A 20,317-nucleotide genomic window follows, 5' to 3' on the forward strand; every position below is an offset into this window, starting at 1 on the left:
ATTCCATTAACTCAGTATTTGTTTTTGAAGGGGTTACATGTGATTTATTCCACGGCGTGCAAAATTTTACAATTTTTATTTTCTGCTATGCTGACATATTTTGATCTGTTTGAATGGGTTTGTAGCATGAAACCGATATTATACGGACAGTTCTATACATGCTGACAGAAGATGAAGAAATAAATACTATACGCATTGCCAATCACTATTATTCATTCATAAATAAGCCTCTTCTATGTAAAAAACTAAATTAATTAAATTAATATTCAGCAAAGGTTGTGATTACTTTCACTTCTATTAAAAGAAGTAAAACAAATGCACTAAATATAATGAAATTAAATACAATTAAATACAATACAATAAAATAAAATAAAATAAAATAAAATAAAATAAAATAAAATAAAATAAAATAAAATAAAATTAAATTAAATTAAATTAAATTAAATTAAATTAAATTAAATTAAATTAAATTAATGCACAAAATATAATAAAATAAAATAAAACAAAACAAAACAGCCCTTGACAAATAGCTGTCACCTGCCAGGTTTTCAGGAGATTGTCAACATATCATCTGTCTGCATCATTGCTGTTGAACATGTTCTGTTCGGCTGAATATGAGTGAGAGAGTGAGAGAGTTAGAGAGTGAGAGAGTGAGTGGAAACTGGTTTATTTGTTCAGTGCAGATCCAGAGCTTTCTGTTGTGTGTGTACCAATATAAACAGCTGGCTTTATTATTTTGCTGGTGGTTTATGTTTCTGCTGGTTCTGACCCGGTGTTGCGTGTGTGTGTGTGTGTGTGTGTGTGTGTGTGTGTGTGTGTGTGTGTGTGTGTGTGTGTGTGTGTGTGTGTGTGTGTGTGTGTGTTCAGTGGTGGTTTATGTTTCTGCTGGTTCTGACCCGGTGTTGTGTGTGTGTGTGTGTGTGTGTGTGTGTGTGTGTGTTCAGTGGTGGTTTATGTTTCTGCTGGTTCTGACCCGGTGTTGCGTGTGTGTGTGTGTTTAGTGGTGGTTTATGTTTCTGCTGGTTCTGACCCGGTGTTGCGTGTGTGTGTGTGTGTGTGTTCAGTGGTGGTTTATGTTTCTGCTGGTTCTGACCTGGTGTTGTGTGTGTGTGTGTGTGTGTGTGTGTGTGTGTGTGTGTGTGTGTGTGTGTGTGTGTGTGTGTGTGTGTGTGTGTGTGTGTGTGTGTGTGTGTGTGTGTTCAGTGGTGGTTTATGTTTCTGCTGGTTCTGACCCGGTGTTGTGTGTGTGTGTGTGTGTGTGTGTGTGTGTGTGTGTGTGTGTGTGTGTTCAGTGGTGGTTTATGTTTCTGCTGGTTCTGACCCGGTGTTGTGTGTGTGTGTGTGTGTGTGTGTGTGTGTGTGTGTGTGTGTGTGTTCAGTGGTGGTTTATGTTTCTGCTGGTTCTGACCCGGTGTTGTGTGTGTGTGTGTGTGTGTGTGTGTGTGTTCATGTTTATATTACATTGTGGGGACCAAATGACCCCACAAGTATAGTAAAACCTGAAATCACCTACATTGTGGGGCCAGCCAGCGGTCCCCATGAGGAAAACAGCGTATAAATCATACTAAGTAATGTTTTTTGAAAATGTAAAAATGCAGAAAGTTGTGTGTGATGGGGTTTAGGGATAGGGGCAGTGTAAGGGGACAGAATATACAGTTTGTACGGTATAAAAACCATTACGCCTATGGAGAGTCCCCACAAAGATGTGTGCGCCTGTTAGTGTGTGTGTGAGAGTGTGTGTGTGTGTGTGTGTGTGTGTGTGTGTGTGTGTGTGTGTGTTCAGTGGTGGTATGTTTCTGCTGGTTCTGACCCGGTATTGTGTGTGTGTGTGTGTGTGTGTGTGTGTGTGTGTGTGTGTGTTCAGAGGTGGTTTATGTTTCTGCTGATTCTGACCCGGTGTGTGTGTGTGTGTGTGTGTCTGAGTGAGTGTGTGTGTGTGTGTGTGTGTGTGTTCAGAGGTGGTTTATGTTTCTGCTGGTTCTGACCCGGTGTTGTGTGTGTGTGTGTGTGTGTGTGTGTGTGTGTGTGTGTGTGTGTGTGTGTGTGTGTGTGTGTGTGTGTGTGTGTGTGTGTGTGTGTGTGTGTGTGTGTGTGTGTGTTCAGAGGTGGTTTATGTTTCTGACCCGGTGTTGTGTGTGTGTGTGTGTGTTCAGTGGTGCCGAACAGCACGAAGCAAGCCGACGAGGAGAGGAAGTTCCGGGACTGTGCCGACCTCTACCAAGCCGGATTCCAGAAGAATGGAGTTTACACGATCAACATCAGCCCACAAGAGACCAAAAAGGTAGGAGTCCAGTCCAATTTCATATTAATACGAGACGTAATGGCTCTATTTAAGTAGTGTGTGTGTGTGTGTTCAGCTGTGTGTGTGTTCAGCTGTGTGTGTGTGTGTGTCTGTGTGCTGGATTTCACCCAGGTGTGATCTCAGATCTGCTCCTCGACCTCTCCTCTATCACTGTTTGGAGAAGTCACTAAGCTAATGGGGATCTCTGATGTTGTTATAAGGATATGCGGATCCACAAGGTCAAGATAAACGGTGTGTGTGTGTGTCTGAACAGGTGTTCTGCAACATGGAGTCTGCAGGCGGAGGCTGGACCGTCATCCAGAGACGTGAGGATGGAAGCGTGGACTTCCAGAGATCATGGAAAGAATATAAAATGGTGCGTAAAGCCAGAATCCTTCGCACTGACCTCTGGTTGACTCTTCCTGTAGCGATTCACTTGATCTTCATCTCTCTCTCTCTCTCTCTCTCTCTCTCTCTCTCTCTCTCTCTCTCTCTCTCTCTCTCTCTCTAAAGCAGTGCATGTGTGTGCCATATATCTTCTGTGTTCATCTGTCTCTGATTAACTCTCAGAAGAGTGAAGGATAGCCATGGCATGACGGGATTCTTCCTAGCCTTCAGAATGATAGTTTGCACGACACAGTCATTGTTATAGTCAGTCTTATTCTTTATTGGAAAAAATGAGCATTATAAAATCCAGAAGTCGTGGGTAAAGTGGGACGTCAGTGCTGGATTTGTTTTCTCGACACAGAAACCTAACTATTAGTTTACATCGGTTTACATACAAGTCTATCTCACTCACTCGTAGCTTCCATCCACAGACCTTTATGTGCGCTTGTTTTACTGCTTTTTAATTTTTATTTTAAATAGAAGTGAAAGTAATCACAACCTTAGCTGCGTTTTAATTTAATTATTTTTATTCTTTTATATATATATATATATATATATATATATATATATATATATATATATATATTTATAAAACGGTTAGTTCCAATCCTTGATTCTGATTGGTCAATAGCTGTGCTTTATTCACGATAAAACACGGCTATGACCGCTTCACCCAACGGTTCTATGTATCACTACACAACACCCCTAGCAACCACTCTTAGCAACTTAAACAGATGTTTCATCTCATTGATATTGTTCATTTAAAGCTAGAGCAGAGCATTGTGAGAGATCGAGTAAGCGAGTGTACCTGCATTTACAGTAGACGTAGCATTTTCCTTCAGGTCAGTCCTATATTCATAATAAAAAAATGCGTTTGAATGTCCGCTGCATATTTTGTCCTTTTAACAGTCATGGGGTTTTCCGTGCATAACGTTAGTCATCTGTCAGTTGCGTCTGTCTTCTCCGTGATCACAAGTTCGAGTCCTTTCAAAAGCCTTCTCTACAGACTCACTCACTCACTCACTCATAAAGACAGTCTTTGCCGCCATCTATTGGCGAAATAATATATGTAACTTCTGTTGCTGTTCACGTTCCGGGACTATTTTTTCCAGCGGAAGGCAGGCTTTTAGTGATTTTACTTCATGAAAGTTGCATAGATACATATTTTTCGGCTTTAATATTTTTATTGTGTGGCAACCGTTTTATAAAAGCAATAAGGTACTCGAGGCAAGTGCTGTATCGTGAATAAGTAACGGCTGAAGGGGTTGCAGGCACTCCGCTTCGCGTCGTGCCTAACAACGCCCTCCAGCCGTTACTTATTCACGATACAGCACAGCCTCTCGTACCTTATTGCTTACATATATATATTTTATTTTATTTATTTTCTTTTCTTTTATTTTAAATAAAAGTGAAAGTAATCACAACCTTAGCTGCGTTTTAATTTAATATTTTTTTCTTTTATATATATACATATATATATATTATTATTATTATTATTATTTAATTATAATTTAATTTAATTTAATTTTAAATGGAAGTGAAAATAATCACAACCTATGGCTGCATTTAAATTTTTATTTTATTTAAACAAATATTTTTTATTTATTTTTCATTTTATTTTATTATTTTCATTTGTTTTACTACTTTTATATTTTATTTTAAATAGAAGTGAAATTAATCACAACCTTAGCTGCATTATTTAATTTAATTTAAAAAAATTTTTTTTTTTTTTTTTGGTTTACTGCTTTTTTATTTTATTTTATTTTATTTTAAATAGAAGTGAAAGTAATCAACCTTAGCTGATAGCTGTATATATATATATAATGACGTTCAGTCGTTCCCCGGTAACGTTCAGTCGTTCCCCGGTAACGTTCAGTCGTTCCCCGGTAACGTTCAGTCGTTCCCCGGTAACGTTCAGTCGTTCCACTCCTCACTGCAGTTTTATGTGTAGTTTTGTATTCCCTGGTTTGGATCCAGTGAAGCGTTGGAATAACTTCAGCTCCATCAGCTCCATCAACGCTTATACTTCTCTTTCCCCAAACACTTTCCCAAAGGAAGATGGGAGAAACTCCTCATCCAAATGGAATCAGATATTTAAACTATGGACAGAATTGTTCCAGGTTTTAGTGTTAATCTGACTTTGGATTTTGGAAGGAAACATAGCAACGAGTGAGTTGTTGAGACACCGATGTTGCACAGAAAACACACACTCCCTGTTTTAGAGAATACAATATCAACGGTTCCTCCACATGACTCACTGATCCTGTCGGGAACGCTGCGGTTTCTGCGTGTCGAGGACGATCAGCTCAGACCCAGCAACACAGCCGTCGGGTTTCAGGAACTCTAGCAGGGAAAAGACCCTCATATGTGTCTCATATTCACTGCTCGTCCATCACCGCATCCCAGGAGCAGAACACACACTTGCTGGAGCAGAACACACACTTGCTGGAGCGCAGCACGAGTCAGATCATCCTCACTTTGCCTGTAGCGGCAGCGCATATTTAACCAGGGTTATAACCGTTAATTAAAACTATAAAACTATTAAAAACATTTCTGTTAATTGAAATAAAGCTGAAATGAAATGTAAACATTAAATAAAACTAAACAAAAATGTTGACTTGTTGAAGCAGTAAAATTATTAACTGGAAATAAATCAAACTAAGCCTAAAACTGAACAAATACTAACGAATCAACATATTGTTACAGTTATGTCTGTCTTGTGTCTGTATTCCTGTGTTTTCCCCCGTCATTGTGATTTGGTTTAGTCCTGTGTTAGTTTTCCCGCTCCTCGTTTGTGTTCAGTTCCTTCACCTGTGTCTAGTTAATTTGCCCCAGCTGTGTCTTGTTCCCATGATCCGTTCTCTGTGTATGTAAACCCCTCAGGTTACGTATGTAACCCTGGTTCCCTGAGAGGGAACGAGACGCTGCGTTTGAGACGCGGTGGGAACGCTCTGCGTGATTGCGTCATGAAGCACGTGTAAAATCAGTCCAATGGAAGCCCGATACGTCATGGGTGACGTCATAGACCAGGAAACTATAAATCACCCTTGAAAACAGACCGCGACAGCTTCTGAAAAAGTCTGAAGCAAGTCGATCAGGGCATGCAGGAAGTATGGCAGGCAAACGCAGCGTCTCGTTCCCTCTCAGGGAACCAGGGTTACATACGTAACCTGAGACGTTCCCTTTCAAGGGAACTTCGAGCTGCGTTTGAGACGCGGTGGGAACCCCATACCCACTACGCCATAGTGACAAATGCCCGTTCTGTGTGAAGTCCTTGCGCACACTAAGAAGCAAGCAACCTCGCCCCAGGAGTGGAGAGGTCAAGGTCATAAAACCTGACAAATGTATGTGGAGAGGACCAACCTGCCGCATTACAAATGTCAAGAAGGGAAACACCCGAAATTAAGGCCGTAGAGGCCGCCATACTCCTTGTAGAATGGGCCCGTACAGCCATAGGTGAAGGCTGACCGGCCGCTTCATAAGCCAATGATATAGCCTCAACTATCCATTTGCTCATAACCTGTTTAGATGCAGGGCACCCTCTTCTGAGTGACCCAAAACATACAAATAACTGCTCTGACTTACGCCACAGGGCAGCTCTGTGAACGTAGGCATCCAATGCCCAAACTGGACATAACAGGTTCAGTTGTTCCTGATCTGGGGTATTAAAAGGTGGAGGATAAAAGGCCTGCAACACTATTGGGCCCCTAACATTAACTGGGACCTTAGGAATATAACCCGGTCTAGGGTATAGAAATGCTTTCACCATACCAGGTGCAAATTCCAGACATGACGGAGCAACCGACAGGGCATGCAAATCTCCAATTATCTTGATAGATGAAATAGCAAGGAGAAATAAAGCTTTCAAAGTGAGGAATTTTTCTGAAACCTCTTCAATAGGCTCGAAGGGAGCCAGAGCCAGACCCTCAAGTACAATGGCTAAATCCCAAGCCGGTGCTCTAGAGTGCAGTGCAGGTCTCAACCTCAATGTACCACGGAGAAAACGAGTAATCAGAGGATCTCTCCCAAAAGAAGTACCCCCCAGAGGGGTATGATAGGCCGAAATAGCCGCCACATAAACTTTTAAGGTGGAAGGAGATAATCCAGCAGAGAAACGGTCTTGCAGAAAATCGAGAACTGAACCAACAGGGCAGTTAACAGGATCTAACTGACGCTCACCACACCAGGTGGAGAATAATTTCCATTTCAGTGCATACAGTCTTCTCGTGGAAGGAGCTCTGGAATGGAGAATGTCTCAACGACCTCAGTCGAGAGACTGGATTCTATGAGCCTGGCCCCCTCAGAGGCCAGGCCCACAGTTTCCACAACTCCGGTCGAGGGTGAAATATCGTGCCCCCTGCCTGGGACAGCAGGTCCCTCCTGAACGGAATCTCCATGGGAGAGCCGTCCAGAAGAGACAAAGTCCGAGAACCAAACTCGAGTCGGCCAGTATGGGGCTACTAGTAGCAGATGAGCCCCTTCCCGGCGAACCCTCTCCAGAACCTCCGGGAGCATAGATATCGGGGGAAATGCGTACAGGTGCAGCCTCGGCCACACCTGCACCATCGCATCCAGTCCGAGAAGAGCTTTCTGCGTGAGGGGGAACCATATAGAGCAATGCGTTGTACAAACGATGTGAAAGGTCGACTTGACTTTAGTTAGACCAAAGTTCTCCCTAAGAAGCTCCACCACCTCGGGGTGAAGTCTCCAATCCCCTGGGCCTCAGCCCCTGCCTCAACAGGATATCTGCTCTGATATACGAAACCATCAGTGTGTTGTCCGCCATTCGCCGAGCAACCACTCATGATCGCCCCCACTTGTGAGGGAAGCATCCGTCGATAGCAATATGCGTCGACAAGAAGCCCCCAACACTGGGCCTGGGCGAGGAACCAAGGTTCTTCCACATGACCGAAGCACGAAGGCAAAGCCGCGTGACCTTGATCATGCGAAAACGTATTTCCCCTCGGAGAAAACCCCTTGGTCCTGAGCCACCACTGCAGGGGTCTCATGAACAGAAGGCCAAAAGTAATACGTTGGACGCAACTGCCATGAGACCCACCCGTCTGAAACTGTTTCACAGTGAGTGACTGGCCTAGATATACCCCATTACGGCTGTAAGAATTGCTACACCTAGAAAAGTGGTCCTCAGAGCACACTCTTCTTGGCGTTGAGAGGCAACTCCAACATCCTTAATGAGACAGAACGACATCTCGATGCCGAACTGCCATAAACTCAGATTGAGCTAGGAACAACCAATCATTGATGTAGTATAATACGCGAATGCCCTGGAGTCTCAGAAGAGCCAGAGCTGCATCCACGCATACTGTAAAGGTGTGGGGTAATAAACCTAGGCCGAATGGAAGAACCCGATAATGGTACGCTTCGCCCCCGAAAGCAAACCTCGGGAACCTCCCTCATCCTCTTTCGGAAACAATGAAGTAATGGCTGTCTGCTGGGAGGAGGAACCCCTTCTACAGCTCCTTTTGCAGAAGTGACAGTACTTCCTGCTCCATAACCAAAGCCTGCTCGGGGTCCACCAATGAGAGGAGGACCCCTAGAAATCTGGGCGAACGAGAACCGAACTGAATTCTGAAACCCTTTTCTATAGTGTGCAGGACCCACTGAGAAATATGTGGCAGTAGTTTCCACGCTGCCAGAAATTTACTAGGGGAACCAGTCTCTCAAGACTGGCCTCTGGATTTGTTTGAACAGTCACTACGGCGCCCTGAAGCGGCGAACCGGCAGGGAACAACCGAACTGACCATTCTACGACCCTCCTCAGAGGATCGTATGGGGATGCTGACACCTCGGTGCCCTGAACGGCGAACCGGCAGGGAACAACCGAACTGGCAGCGCTGCAACCCTCCTCAAAGAGTTGCACCCCAGAGGAAAAACGATTTCTCAAAACCGTCCCTTGGTTGAACAGTCACTACGGTGCCCTGAAGCGGCGAACCGGCAGGGAACAACCGAACTGACCGCTCTACGATCCTCCTCGGATCCTCCTCCCCTGCCCCGGAGGAGCCCTCAGAAGCCTGATAGCCTCGTTTTCTTGCGACAGGACTTCTTGTCTAAGCTTTATTAGAGATGATGACAGTCCTCAGATCTTGCCTACCTCTAACTAGCTTAGTTCCTACGACCCTCCTCGGAGGATCGTTGAAAAAAGCAGGCACTTCGGCGCCCTGAAACGGCGAACCGGCAGGGAAACCGAACTGACTGCTCTTCTTTTTTCTTATTTGAAGGCTCGTTTGGGGACACTGACACCTTGGTGCCCTGAAACGGCGAACCGGCAGGGAAACCGAACTGGCAGTACTGCGACCCTCCTCAGAGAGTCGCACCCCAAAGGGTGCTGAGGAGAAACGATTTCTCAAAACCGTCCCTACCCCAGAGGGGACCACCCTTAGAAGCCAGATCGCCTCGGCGTCAGGGCTTCTCCTTTGTCAAAGCTATTTTAGAGATAAAACAGTCCTCAGATCTTGCATGTCTCTAACTGGCTAGACTGCGACCGCCACCCAGGTACCCCTCAATTGCGGAGGAGCCCGAATGGCGACGCTCTGTTTTGCACTTTGTGCTGAGAGGAGCATAATAGTTCTCAGGAACATTAGATTGGTGAGGAAGAAACCTCTGGAACGCCGCTGAATGGTTTATTTCTTAGTTTTCTTGAAAGCGGAGCGTCCAGAAGAACAGACATAATTATATCTTTATTTTCCTTTATCTTTATATCAGAAAAACTTATATATATATACATATATATCACTCTGCGGCCACCAGCAGGAAACAACCGAACTGGCAGCGCTGCGACCCTCCTCAGAGAGTCGCCCCTCACATTCATCCATGTCCTTATATACTCTACCCACCAGCGCTGCCTAATAAAAATGTATTCATTATTAAGATGGCTGGTGGGTAACGTCGGGGTTAATAACGATAACGCCGACTCGGGAGAGAGAAAGCTCGCAAGCGTCTCTTTAACCCGAGGCAATGTCATACTATGATACTTAATACCCAAACATTACTATAGTCAGACATCTGGGGATTAAACACATAAAATACAAACCGGTTTATTCCACGATCTCGACACCTCAGTGTGGAGATAGGGAAAAACCACAGTCCCCGACGAGGAGGCTAAGATACAGAGTTTCCCTGTTTTAAGATACAGTTCATCTAACAAACTCTTCTTTATTTTCAATCTCATAATGTTCAGCTGGCCAGTAAATATTTAACTGGCAACAGCACTAGATAAAACCTCCTTTTTGTCTTTAAAAAAGCTCCTCTTTATTCAACAGAGTTATGAGCTGGAAAATGTATTCATTGAAAACTCAAACATCTGCCTTTTTATAAAGATTTGTATTTGTTTTCTTTCTTTTTAAACAAAACACTAACGATACCAATTCCTCGGAACTGGAAATCGCAGCACACTAGATCTGGCATGTGAAAGCTGAGAAAGGGCGGAGCCCGTCCCAACCCCCGCTGTCAGATCCGTTTTCGAACCCCGAAATACGAGCCGTCTCCGAGCCTCGGCAACAGAGAGACCCGCTCGGGGAACGCGAACCGAACCGTCCTCCTCGAAGAACGCCCGGCGAGAGCGGAGCGTCCTCACGGACAGCTTCTCGCAATGCACAGTCAGATCCCTCGAGAAATGACTGTTGCATGCTCCACTCCCAAACAGCAACAAAAAGCTGATGTGTGTCCCCACCCGTGATGTAACGAGGGCAGGGAACAACACAACGTCTATAATATTGCTTTGCTCGCCATAATGATAGATAGTGATATATATATTGGGCTTGACAAACAACAATAAATAGACAAGGACAGAATCACAGAGAGCGCTTGCTGAAGACTACAGAAGCTGTCGCGGTCTGTTTTCAAGGGTGATTTATAGTTTCCTGGTCTATGACGTCACCCATGACGTATCGGGCTTCCATTGGACTGATTTTACACATGCTTCATGACGCAATCACGCAGAGCGTTCCCACCGCGTCTCAAACGCAGCTCGAAGTTCCCTTGAAAGGGAACCCTGTGTTCTCCCTCACTCCTTGTCGGTTCTCGTTGATGTGTAACGTGTGTTTGTGGTCCCAAAGTCTTGTATCTGTTTAAGTTTGGTTTTCTTGGTAAAGATTATTGAATTTGATCTGCTGACTGCTGCCTCTCCTTCAACCTGCACCACACCCGTAACAGAAGAACCGACCATAACATCGATGGATGCAGCAGTCCAAATCCTTCTCCTGTCCCAGGAGGATCAGTCCCTCGAGGCCCACACACAGAGGTATTTGGACTTGGTACCTCTAGTTCATTTTGATGACACCAGCCTCTGTGTGTTCTTCTGGGCAGGCCTCAACGCTGAGACCAAAGCATGCCTGCCCGGAGATGGGCCTCGGGGGAACTTCGCTGCCTTTGTTGAGTGGGTATTGGCGAGCTGTGGCTCTCCCTTCACCATCGGTCCAGGGGAAGAGGAGGAACTTATTGACTGGGACACAGAGCTTCCGCCACTGATCCCAGCCAGCCCAGCCAAGACCTCACCGCTGGTTCCGTCCAGCCCAGCCGACCCTTCATCGCTGGTTCCGTCCAGCCCAGCCAAGCCCTCACCGCTGGTTCCGTCCAGCCCAGTCAAGCCCGCACCGCTGGTTCCGTCCAGCCCAGCCAAGCCCGCACCGCTGGTTCCGTCCAGCCCAGCCGACCCTTCATCGCTGGTTCCGTCCAGCCCAGCCAAGCCCGCACCGCTGGTTCCGTCCAGCCCAGCCAAGCCCGCACCGCTGGTTCCGTCCAGCCCAGCCAAGCCCGCACCGCTGGTTCCGTCCAGCCCAGCCAAGCCCGCACCGCTGGTTCCGTCCAGCCCAGCCAAGCCCGCACCGCTGGTTCCGTCCAGCCCAGCCAAGCCCTCACCGCTGGTTCCGTCCAGCCCAGCCAAGCCCGCACCGCTGGTTCCGTCCAGCCCAGCCGAGCCTTCACAGCTGGTTCCGTCCAGCCCTGCCGAGCCTGAGCTTACCTGCAGCCCTGCCGAGCCTGAGCTTCCCTGCAGCCCTGCCGAGCCTGAGCTTACCTGCACGCCTGCCGAGCCTGAGCTTCCCTGCAGCCCTGCCGAGCCTGAGCTTCCCTGCAGCCCTGCCGAGCCTGAGCTTCCCTGCACGCCTGCCGAGCCTGAGCTTCCCTGCAGCCCTGCCGAGCCTGAGCTTACCTGCACGCCTGCCGAGCCTGAGCTTACCTGCACGCCTGCCGAGCCTGAGCTTACCTGCACGCCTGCCGAGCCTGAGCTTACCTGCAGCCCTGCCGAGCCTGAGCTTACCTGCAGCCCTGCCGAGCCTGAGCTTACCTGCACGCCTGCCGAGCCTGAGCTTACCTGCACGCCTGCCGAGCCTGAGCTTACCTGCACGCCTGCCGAGCCTGAGCTTACCTGCACGCCTGCCGAGCCTGAGCTTACCTGCACGCCTGCAGAGCCTGAGCTTACCTGCACGCCTGCAGAGCCTGAGCCTCCCTGCAGCCCTGCCGAGCCTGAGCTTCCCTGCACGCCTGCCGAGCCTGAGCTTACCTGCACGCCAGCCGAGCCTGAGCTTACCTGCACGCCAGCCGAGCCTGAGCTTACCTGCACGCCAGCCGAGCCTGAGCTTACCTGCACGCCTGCCGAGCCTGAGCTTACCTGCACGCCAGCCGAGCCTGAGCTTACCTGCACGCCTGCCGAGCCTGAGCTTACCTGCACGCCTGCCGAGCCTGAGCTTACCTGCACGCCAGCCGAGCCTGAGCTTACCTGCACGCCTGCCGAGCCTGAGCTTACCTGCACGCCTGCCGAGCCTGAGCTTACCTGCACGCCTGCCAAGCCTGAGCTTACCTGCACGCCTGCCGAGCCTGAGCTTACCTGCACGCCAGCCGAGCCTGAGCTTACCTGCACGCCTGCCGAGCCTGAGCTTACCTGCAGCCCTGCCGAGCCTGAGCTTCCCTGCAGCCCTGCCGAGCCTGAGCTTACCTGCACGCCTGCCGAGCCTGAGCTTACCTGCACGCCTGCCGAGCCTGAGCTTCCCTGCAGCCCTGCCGAGCCTGAGCTTACCTGCACGCCTGCCGAGCTTGAGCTTACCTGCACGCCAGCCGAGCCTGAGCTTACCTGCACGCCTGCCGAGCCTGAGCTTACCTGCACGCCTGCCGAGCCTGAGCTTACCTGCACGCCTGCCAAGCCTGAGCTTACCTGCACGCCTGCCGAGCCTGAGCTTACCTGCACGCCAGCCGAGCCTGAGCTTACCTGCACGCCTGCCGAGCCTGAGCTTACCTGCAGCCCTGCCGAGCCTGAGCTTCCCTGCAGCCCTGCCGAGCCTGAGCTTACCTGCACGCCTGCCGAGCCTGAGCTTACCTGCACGCCTGCCGAGCCTGAGCTTCCCTGCAGCCCTGCCGAGCCTGAGCTTCCCTGCACGCCTGCCGAGCCTGAGCTTACCTGCACGCCAGCCGAGCCTGAGCTTACCTGCACGCCTGCCGAGCCTGAGCTTACCTGCACGCCTGCCGAGCCTGAGCTTACCTGCACGCCTGCCGAGCCTGAGCCCGTCGCCTGCCCGCCAGAGCCTGAGCCCGTCGCCTGCCCGCCAGAGCCTGAGCCCGTCGCCTGCCCGCCAGAGCCTGAGCTTCAAGCCAGCCCTACAGAGCCTTCTCTACTGGTCCCATCCAGCCCTCCCAAGCCTGACCTGATGCACGTCCCTGAGCCTGGCACTCTCCCCAAGAAAATTTTGGGGGGGGGATATAGGCCACCTGATGGTGCGTCTCCGCCATGGCCCCCTGACCAGCTTGCTCCGCCCTGGCCACCGGAAGAGGCGTCTCCACCCTGGCCACCTGAAGGGGCGTCTCCGCCATGGCCCCCTGACCAGCTTGCTCCGCCTTGGCCACCCGAGGGGGTCTCTCCGCCCTGGCCACCGGAAGAGGCGTCTCCACCCTGGCCACCTGAAGAGGCGTCTTCACCCTGGCTATCAGCACGGCCTGCTCCGCCCTGGAGGCTTCCTGTTCCGGGAAAGCCACGCCCTCGTCAGCCTCCAGGGCGCCCACCCTCCCGCCCCTATTTGATGTTTAGACGGCGTGGGGACACGCCTTTTCGAGGAGGGGCGTAATGTTACAGTTATGTCTGTCTTGTGTCTGTATTCCTGTGTTTTCCCCCGTCATTGTGATTTGGTTTAGTCCTGTGTTAGTTTTCCCGCTCCTCGTTTGTGTTCAGTTCCTTCACCTGTGTCTAGTTAATTTGCCCCAGCTGTGTCTTGTTCCCATGATCCGTTCTCTGTGTATGTAAACCCTGTGTTCTCCCTCACTCCTTGTCGGTTCTCGTTGATGTGTAACGTGTTTTTGTGGTCCCAAAGTCTTGTATCTGTTTAAGTTTGGTTTTCTTAGTAAAGATTATTGAATTTGATCTGCTGACTGCTGCCTCTCCTTCAACCTGCACCACACCCGTAACACATATATGTTCAATTCCAGGAAAAAAATATGATTTTTAAACATAATTTATTTATTTTAATTTTTTAATTGTTGCTATTTTATGGGAAAAAATCAACAAACAAAAAAAACCCTGTTAAAATCCATCCTGCACTTGTGTTTTTTTAATATTTGTTTGTTTATTTGTTTATTTATTTTTTCCATCCATCCATCCATTTTATATTTGTCATCAGAGCTAATTCATGTCAAAAATCGAATGGGAAAATTTGTACCATAAATAATAAATAAAATATTATGTGATGGCAAACGTGTTAAAATCTGACTACCATTCGTGATTAATACTGCTTTTATTAATTTAATTTATCCTTATTTATTTATCATTTTTATTTTTGTTTATAAAATTATAAAATAATGTTTGTAAATATTTGATTTGATTTTTGACATAGCTCTTTTGTAAAAATATTTACAAAAATATTTTTATTATAAAATATTATAAAAAACAAATTGCATACAGAACAGAATGAGTTGAATAGTAACCCGCCGTCCAGCACTGGCCATGTCCATCGCCTTCACTGGGAGTGTGTTGATTCGGGGAGGAATGCCGAGAACGCTTTGCTAATTACAGATGTTCCTCATTAAAGGTTTGCATCGGCTGTAATGACTGCTGTCAGCACCTGCTCTGCATTATGACATGTTTCAGAAGCCGTTCTCCAGCTGTTCTGAGCTCAGTGGGTCCATTACACACATGGAAACTCGTCCAAAACATCTTTTGGAAGCAAAAACCAGACTGTTAAATGGTGTGTGTGTGTTTGTGTGCATAGAAATTGCACGGAGCACATACTGCTTCTCATCTAGGCTCAAGTCATGCGCAGGTTTAATTATATACTATATACACAGTTCTGCATTTTTCATTGGCATTGCACTAAAAATCATAGATGTCATAATCTAGTGTTTTCTCACAGTCCTTCCAGATCTGATGCAGCCGTTAAACATTCAGGCTCAGAAACGGACCAGTGGTTATTGATACCCCTGTGTGTCAAAAATTTCTGGAAATCTGTAATTATTATCTCCAGAAAATGATGAATTGTGGAATTCCATCCCTGAGTTGATTCTATTAGGCTTGAGATATCTTGGACAGGGTTTTCTTTCCCACTGCCTCATCCAAGGCCTCCCGTGACCCGAGTGTTAGACTGACCCGTGCTCGACCCTCTCTCTCTCTCTCTCTCTCTGCCAGGGCTTCGGGAGTGTGTCGGCCGAACACTGGCTGGGAAACGAGTTCGTTCACGTTCTGACCAATCAGAGGCAGTTCGGCCTGCGTGTGGAGCTGAGCGACTGGGACGGACACCAGGCCTTCTCCCAGTACGACAGTTTCCACATCGACAGCGAAAAACACAAATACAGGTACTATCTCTTCCTCATTATTCTTAATGCATTATGCAGTGTGTGTATAATGCATATGTGTCATTAAATGCATATGCATGTATAATGGTATACATATTTATACAGGTGATATTCGAAAAATTAGAATATCGTGCAAAAGTTCATTTATTTCAGTAATTCAACTTAAAAGGTGAAACTAATATATTATATAGACTCATTACATGCAAAGTGAGATATTTCAAGCCTTTATTTGTTATAATTTTGATGATTTTGGCTTACAGCTTATGAAAACCTTTTCACAACTAATTTTAATTTGGGGTTTTCATAAGCTGTAAGTCAAAATGATAACAAATAAAGGCTTGAAATATCTCACTTTGCATGTAATGAGTCTATATAACATATTAGTTTCACCTTTTAAGTTGAATTACTGAAATAAATGAACTTTTGCAGGATATTCTAATTTTTCGAGTTTCACCCGAAATGTGAAAAGAGTCCATTAATAAGCTGTTTATGCAACTATGAACTGCATCTGTTTATTTTGGGTAATGTTAATATTGTCGTTTAATAGATAAATTTTTGCATGATATTCAAATTTTTCGAGTATTACCTGTGTGTGTATACGTATATATATATTAGGGCTGTCAAATGATTAATCGTGATTAATCACATCCAAAATAAAAGTTTTTTTTACATAATATATGTGGGTGCATTGTGTATAATTATTTTATATATATATAAATACACACACATGCTTGTATATATTTAAGAAATATTTTCATGTATATACTGTATATAGATTTATATATAATTTATATATATATAAATATAAATATTTTATATATAAATTATATATTTTTTCTTAAATATACATGCATGTGTGTGTATTTATATATATACCAAATAATTATACACAATGCACCCACATATATTATGTAAAAAAAACTTTTATTTTGGATGTGATTAATCGTGATTAATTATTTGACAGCCCTAATATATATACATATATATTATTGTTGTTGTTGTTTTGCCAGAGCGAGTTACACATCTTGTCATTGCACTCAAAGTTAAATGTATGTTAAAGATAGGGGTTTAGCGATACACTAATGTCACGATTCATATCACGATACTGTACTCACGATACAATATTATTGCGATACTCAGACATATGATAAAAGGTTCACAAAAAATAAACTGTTTAATAAAATGGTAAATTTGGTATTATATTGTGTGTGTAAATGAATAGGTATGGACTTGGTGTTGAAACCCAAAGCACAGGACAATAGAGACTCCAGAATAACAATATTCATGATTCTGAAGCTGAAAATACTGAATTATTTTAGACGAATATGCTTGATCTGTCACTGACTAGATATATTTAAAATAATTTCGGCCACTTTTACTGGTAACATCAGATGTTTGGCATTATCAGGACACACAAATATTCCCCCATTGCATTATTATACATTATATATAGTAGTTTAATGTAATACTGACACTAAAACTCTGAAAACTTTAATTTTTATTTTGGGTGAACTATACGCAATACATATTGCCACTGTCCACGATACATATTGATGCATTTTTGTATTGCGATATATTGTGACACAATTTATTGTTACACCCCTAGTAAAACACAGATATACAAAAGATACACTTTGATTTTAGGTTTTTATACAGAGAAACGTTCAAATGTTTTGGGTTCGGTAAGATTTAAGAGTCTTCTGCTCACCAAAGCTGCATTTATTGGATAAAAAATACAGTAAAATCAGTAATATTCTGAAATATTATTACAATTTCAAATAACTATTTTCTACTGTCATATATAGTAAATTGTAATTTATTCCTGTGATCAAAGCTGAATTTTCAGCATCATTACTCCAGTCTTCAGTGTCACATGATCCTTCAGAAATCACTCTAATATGATGATCTTGAAGTCATAATATAGTGTGTGTGTGTGTGTGTGTGTATAAATATCTATTTATATAAGCCTGAAGTTCATCCGTTCATTCATAGTTTCACTCTCTATGGGATTTTTAAATGTTTTTCATGGATGAAACCATACAGAGGAATCAAGCGTTCTGCTTTAATTCTATCTGGGGTTGAATTAGGGTTAGAAAAGTCAAAGAATACGCAGAGATCAGTGTTTGTTCACTGCACTTGTAGCTCACACACACACACACACAGGCAGGTGTTCGGCTACACACACACCTCAGATGTGTGTATCTCAGCAGGCCTGCACACTTGGCCGGCCCGTATGGAGAGTTTCAGGAATCTAATCTGCATTCTCATCTCTAAAAATAGATGTGTTCTCTCGAACGGTTATGCTATGGTAATCACTCACTGCCTCTTGAGAATACTGAGCCTTTCTTTGGCCCAACACAAAGTGTGCGAGAGGTTGCTACTTCTGGAAACTCAGATTAGACCTTCAGATTCCAACCTGAGAACCTTTTTAGTTTGTGTTTATAAAAAGCACACAGTAGATGCACTATGAAGATATGCTTTATCCAGTACGGTCGCTGTTAAATCCCAGCAGCGACAGATAAATGTTTACAGCCTGATTTTCTTTATGCAAAGGAATTTTTATGCTGTTCTAATGTGGTTTGTGTTTTGGTTTAGACAGACTTTCTATTGAAGAGGAAGGTAGAGGTTAAGTTAGTTACGGGTCAAGGAACATTGTCATCATTTACATTTATAACATTTATTATCATTGATTAGATTACATTTATCTTTACATCCCTTACAGTCATTCCAGAACGGTGTGACTTTGTTGTGTGGATTTTGAATAGTTTTTATTTCAGAAACCAAGAATTGAAGTCCCCCGTAGTCAATAATTGTATCCCTTAAAACTCATCTTTGATCACCAAAATGACATATTTAAAAATGTTTTCCTTGAAAAAAAGTCATGCCTTAAAATATCTTGAATGTAACTCGACACCCTTGCCTCATTTAGTATGCGCGGTTCTATGAATATGCAAATGAGCCCCGCCTCCACTCACTCACTCAGCTCAGAGATCCACTGGTTGACGATCACACGTTGATCTGATTGGTTACGAAGTCGTTTGTGACGTCAGAAACACCAGCGATTTCAAACCGTGTTTTTGAGACTGTCTTTGGTTCACTGCAGTTTTAAGCAGAAAATACTCAGCAATGCTGTCGACTTATGAACTTACACATGGTTTGACTTAAAGCGTATTAAAAACACCACATAGACACATACACAACATTAAAAGCTGGATTTACACCACAGGGGGACTTTAATGTCTTGCATCACTTTGCTTCTCAAGTAAATGTATTGTGATTTATTAAGAATATTTAGATAACTGTACTGGAAAACAAGACACAAATACTGAGTAAGAAACTCTTTTTGCAGTTTACAATGAAACATAATGGGGTCCAAAAAAATAAATAAAACACTGACGCATCCAAAATCAAATTAAATAGTATGCAAAAAACAGTACGCCAACAGAGTATGATGTCAAAATGCATATTATTCTCAAAACAGTGAAATACAGACGGATGACCTGAAGTGTGTATATGTTGGACACTTTAATATCCCATGAGGCCACAGGAGAGGATTTGTGAATGACAGTGAAGCGACGGTAAGTCACATGACAATGACAACATGGCGGATGTACATCTGGTATATCTGGATTACATTCATACTACATAGAACGCACTTTGTTAACAATCACAAAGCACGTTTTCAACCAAATATAGTCCCTACTATATAATATGCCATTTTGGATGCAGTGTGACACTTTAAATATATATATATAGTGTTGCACAGAAGAAAGAAATCAGTTGTTTGGGAGGATATGAAGGAAAGTAAATAATCCCCTTAAAAAGCTCCAGCATATCAGGATCCAGTTCATGCATACATACTGTACATATACATATGCACACACACACACACACACACATTGGAGACATGGCTCATAAAAGCACTTTAAAATTCTGCAAGCGTGTGCATCAGGGGTCTCAAACTCAACTTAACTGGGGGCCGCTGGAGGTAGAGTCTGGGTCAGGCTGGGCCGCATCAAGTAGGCTATTCCACAAAAAATAGTATTCAAGTATTCCAAAAAAGGAGCACAACTGATCCAATCTTCTCAATCTTTATTATTAACGTTTCTTCTGAACTGTTCCTCTGAATTTGAACATTCCTTTCTGTACATGATTGGTTCTTCATGAGCTGTCCTTCTGACAGTTGAAGTTCATTTTACAAACTTTCTTTGTCTATAACACATATTTGTAATATTTATATTTGCTTATGTCCTTTTTATTTTCTTTATACAACACATTAATGATATTGAATGTTTTTTTTGGAAGGCACATTTCCTTTTATTATATACTTAGAAAAACAATTATTGCTTTTGAAATACAAATATTTGCAGTCATGTCTGCCCGTCTTATTGAATTCTTTCTACACATGTATAGTGTCTCAGGCAAATTAGGCTACTGAATTTGCACAAATCAAAGCAAACCTTCTTATCAACCTGTTGGACACATATTACAAGCTCAAAATGATTATTCTCACATTGTTTTAAAGCAGGGTCTCTCTCCAACATGTCGCTCGCAAGCTGCCAGTAGCTCGCGGCCTGATTGGTGGTAGCTCGACAAGGGGCAGTTCACATATCGCGCTCACATATTTTGCGCGCTCAAGTTCGTTATTTCAAATGTAGGTGCGCGTGCGCGGCAAGCGCGCTCATAATTGAAGCGACGCGCTCATTTTTTCCAGGCGCGCAGTATGTTTGTACTTAGCGGTTGTCTATGGCAACTATTGACAACAAACCCACCGTATGGTAGCCCATTTAAAACGCGGCACACGCAACGACGGGCCGCACTAACATTACACTTTAATGTCAAGTAAGGGGCCACAAAATA

The 20,317-nt window shown here is 44.6% G+C and overlaps 1 protein-coding gene across 2 annotated transcripts in view; it reads left to right on the top strand.

The window, feature by feature from the left end:
* The window catches only part of angpt1 (angiopoietin 1), a 106,413-nt gene that overhangs the window by 64,213 nt on the left and 21,883 nt on the right, over window positions 1–20,317 (top strand). For both annotated transcript variants that reach the window (XM_056240892.1, XM_056240893.1), the window contains exons 5-7: window positions 2,154–2,281; window positions 2,556–2,657; window positions 15,291–15,457. In XM_056240892.1, the coding sequence (XP_056096867.1) occupies window positions 2,154–2,281; window positions 2,556–2,657; window positions 15,291–15,457 (397 nt within the window). The remainder of the gene's footprint in view (window positions 1–2,153; window positions 2,282–2,555; window positions 2,658–15,290; window positions 15,458–20,317) is intronic.

The sequence above is a fragment of the Rhinichthys klamathensis genome, unplaced genomic scaffold (genome assembly GCF_029890125.1).
Source record: "Rhinichthys klamathensis goyatoka isolate OS25496 unplaced genomic scaffold, OSU_Roscu_1.1 h1tg000617l_1, whole genome shotgun sequence".
In the NCBI taxonomy this organism is placed as follows: domain Eukaryota; kingdom Metazoa; phylum Chordata; class Actinopteri; order Cypriniformes; family Leuciscidae; genus Rhinichthys; species Rhinichthys klamathensis.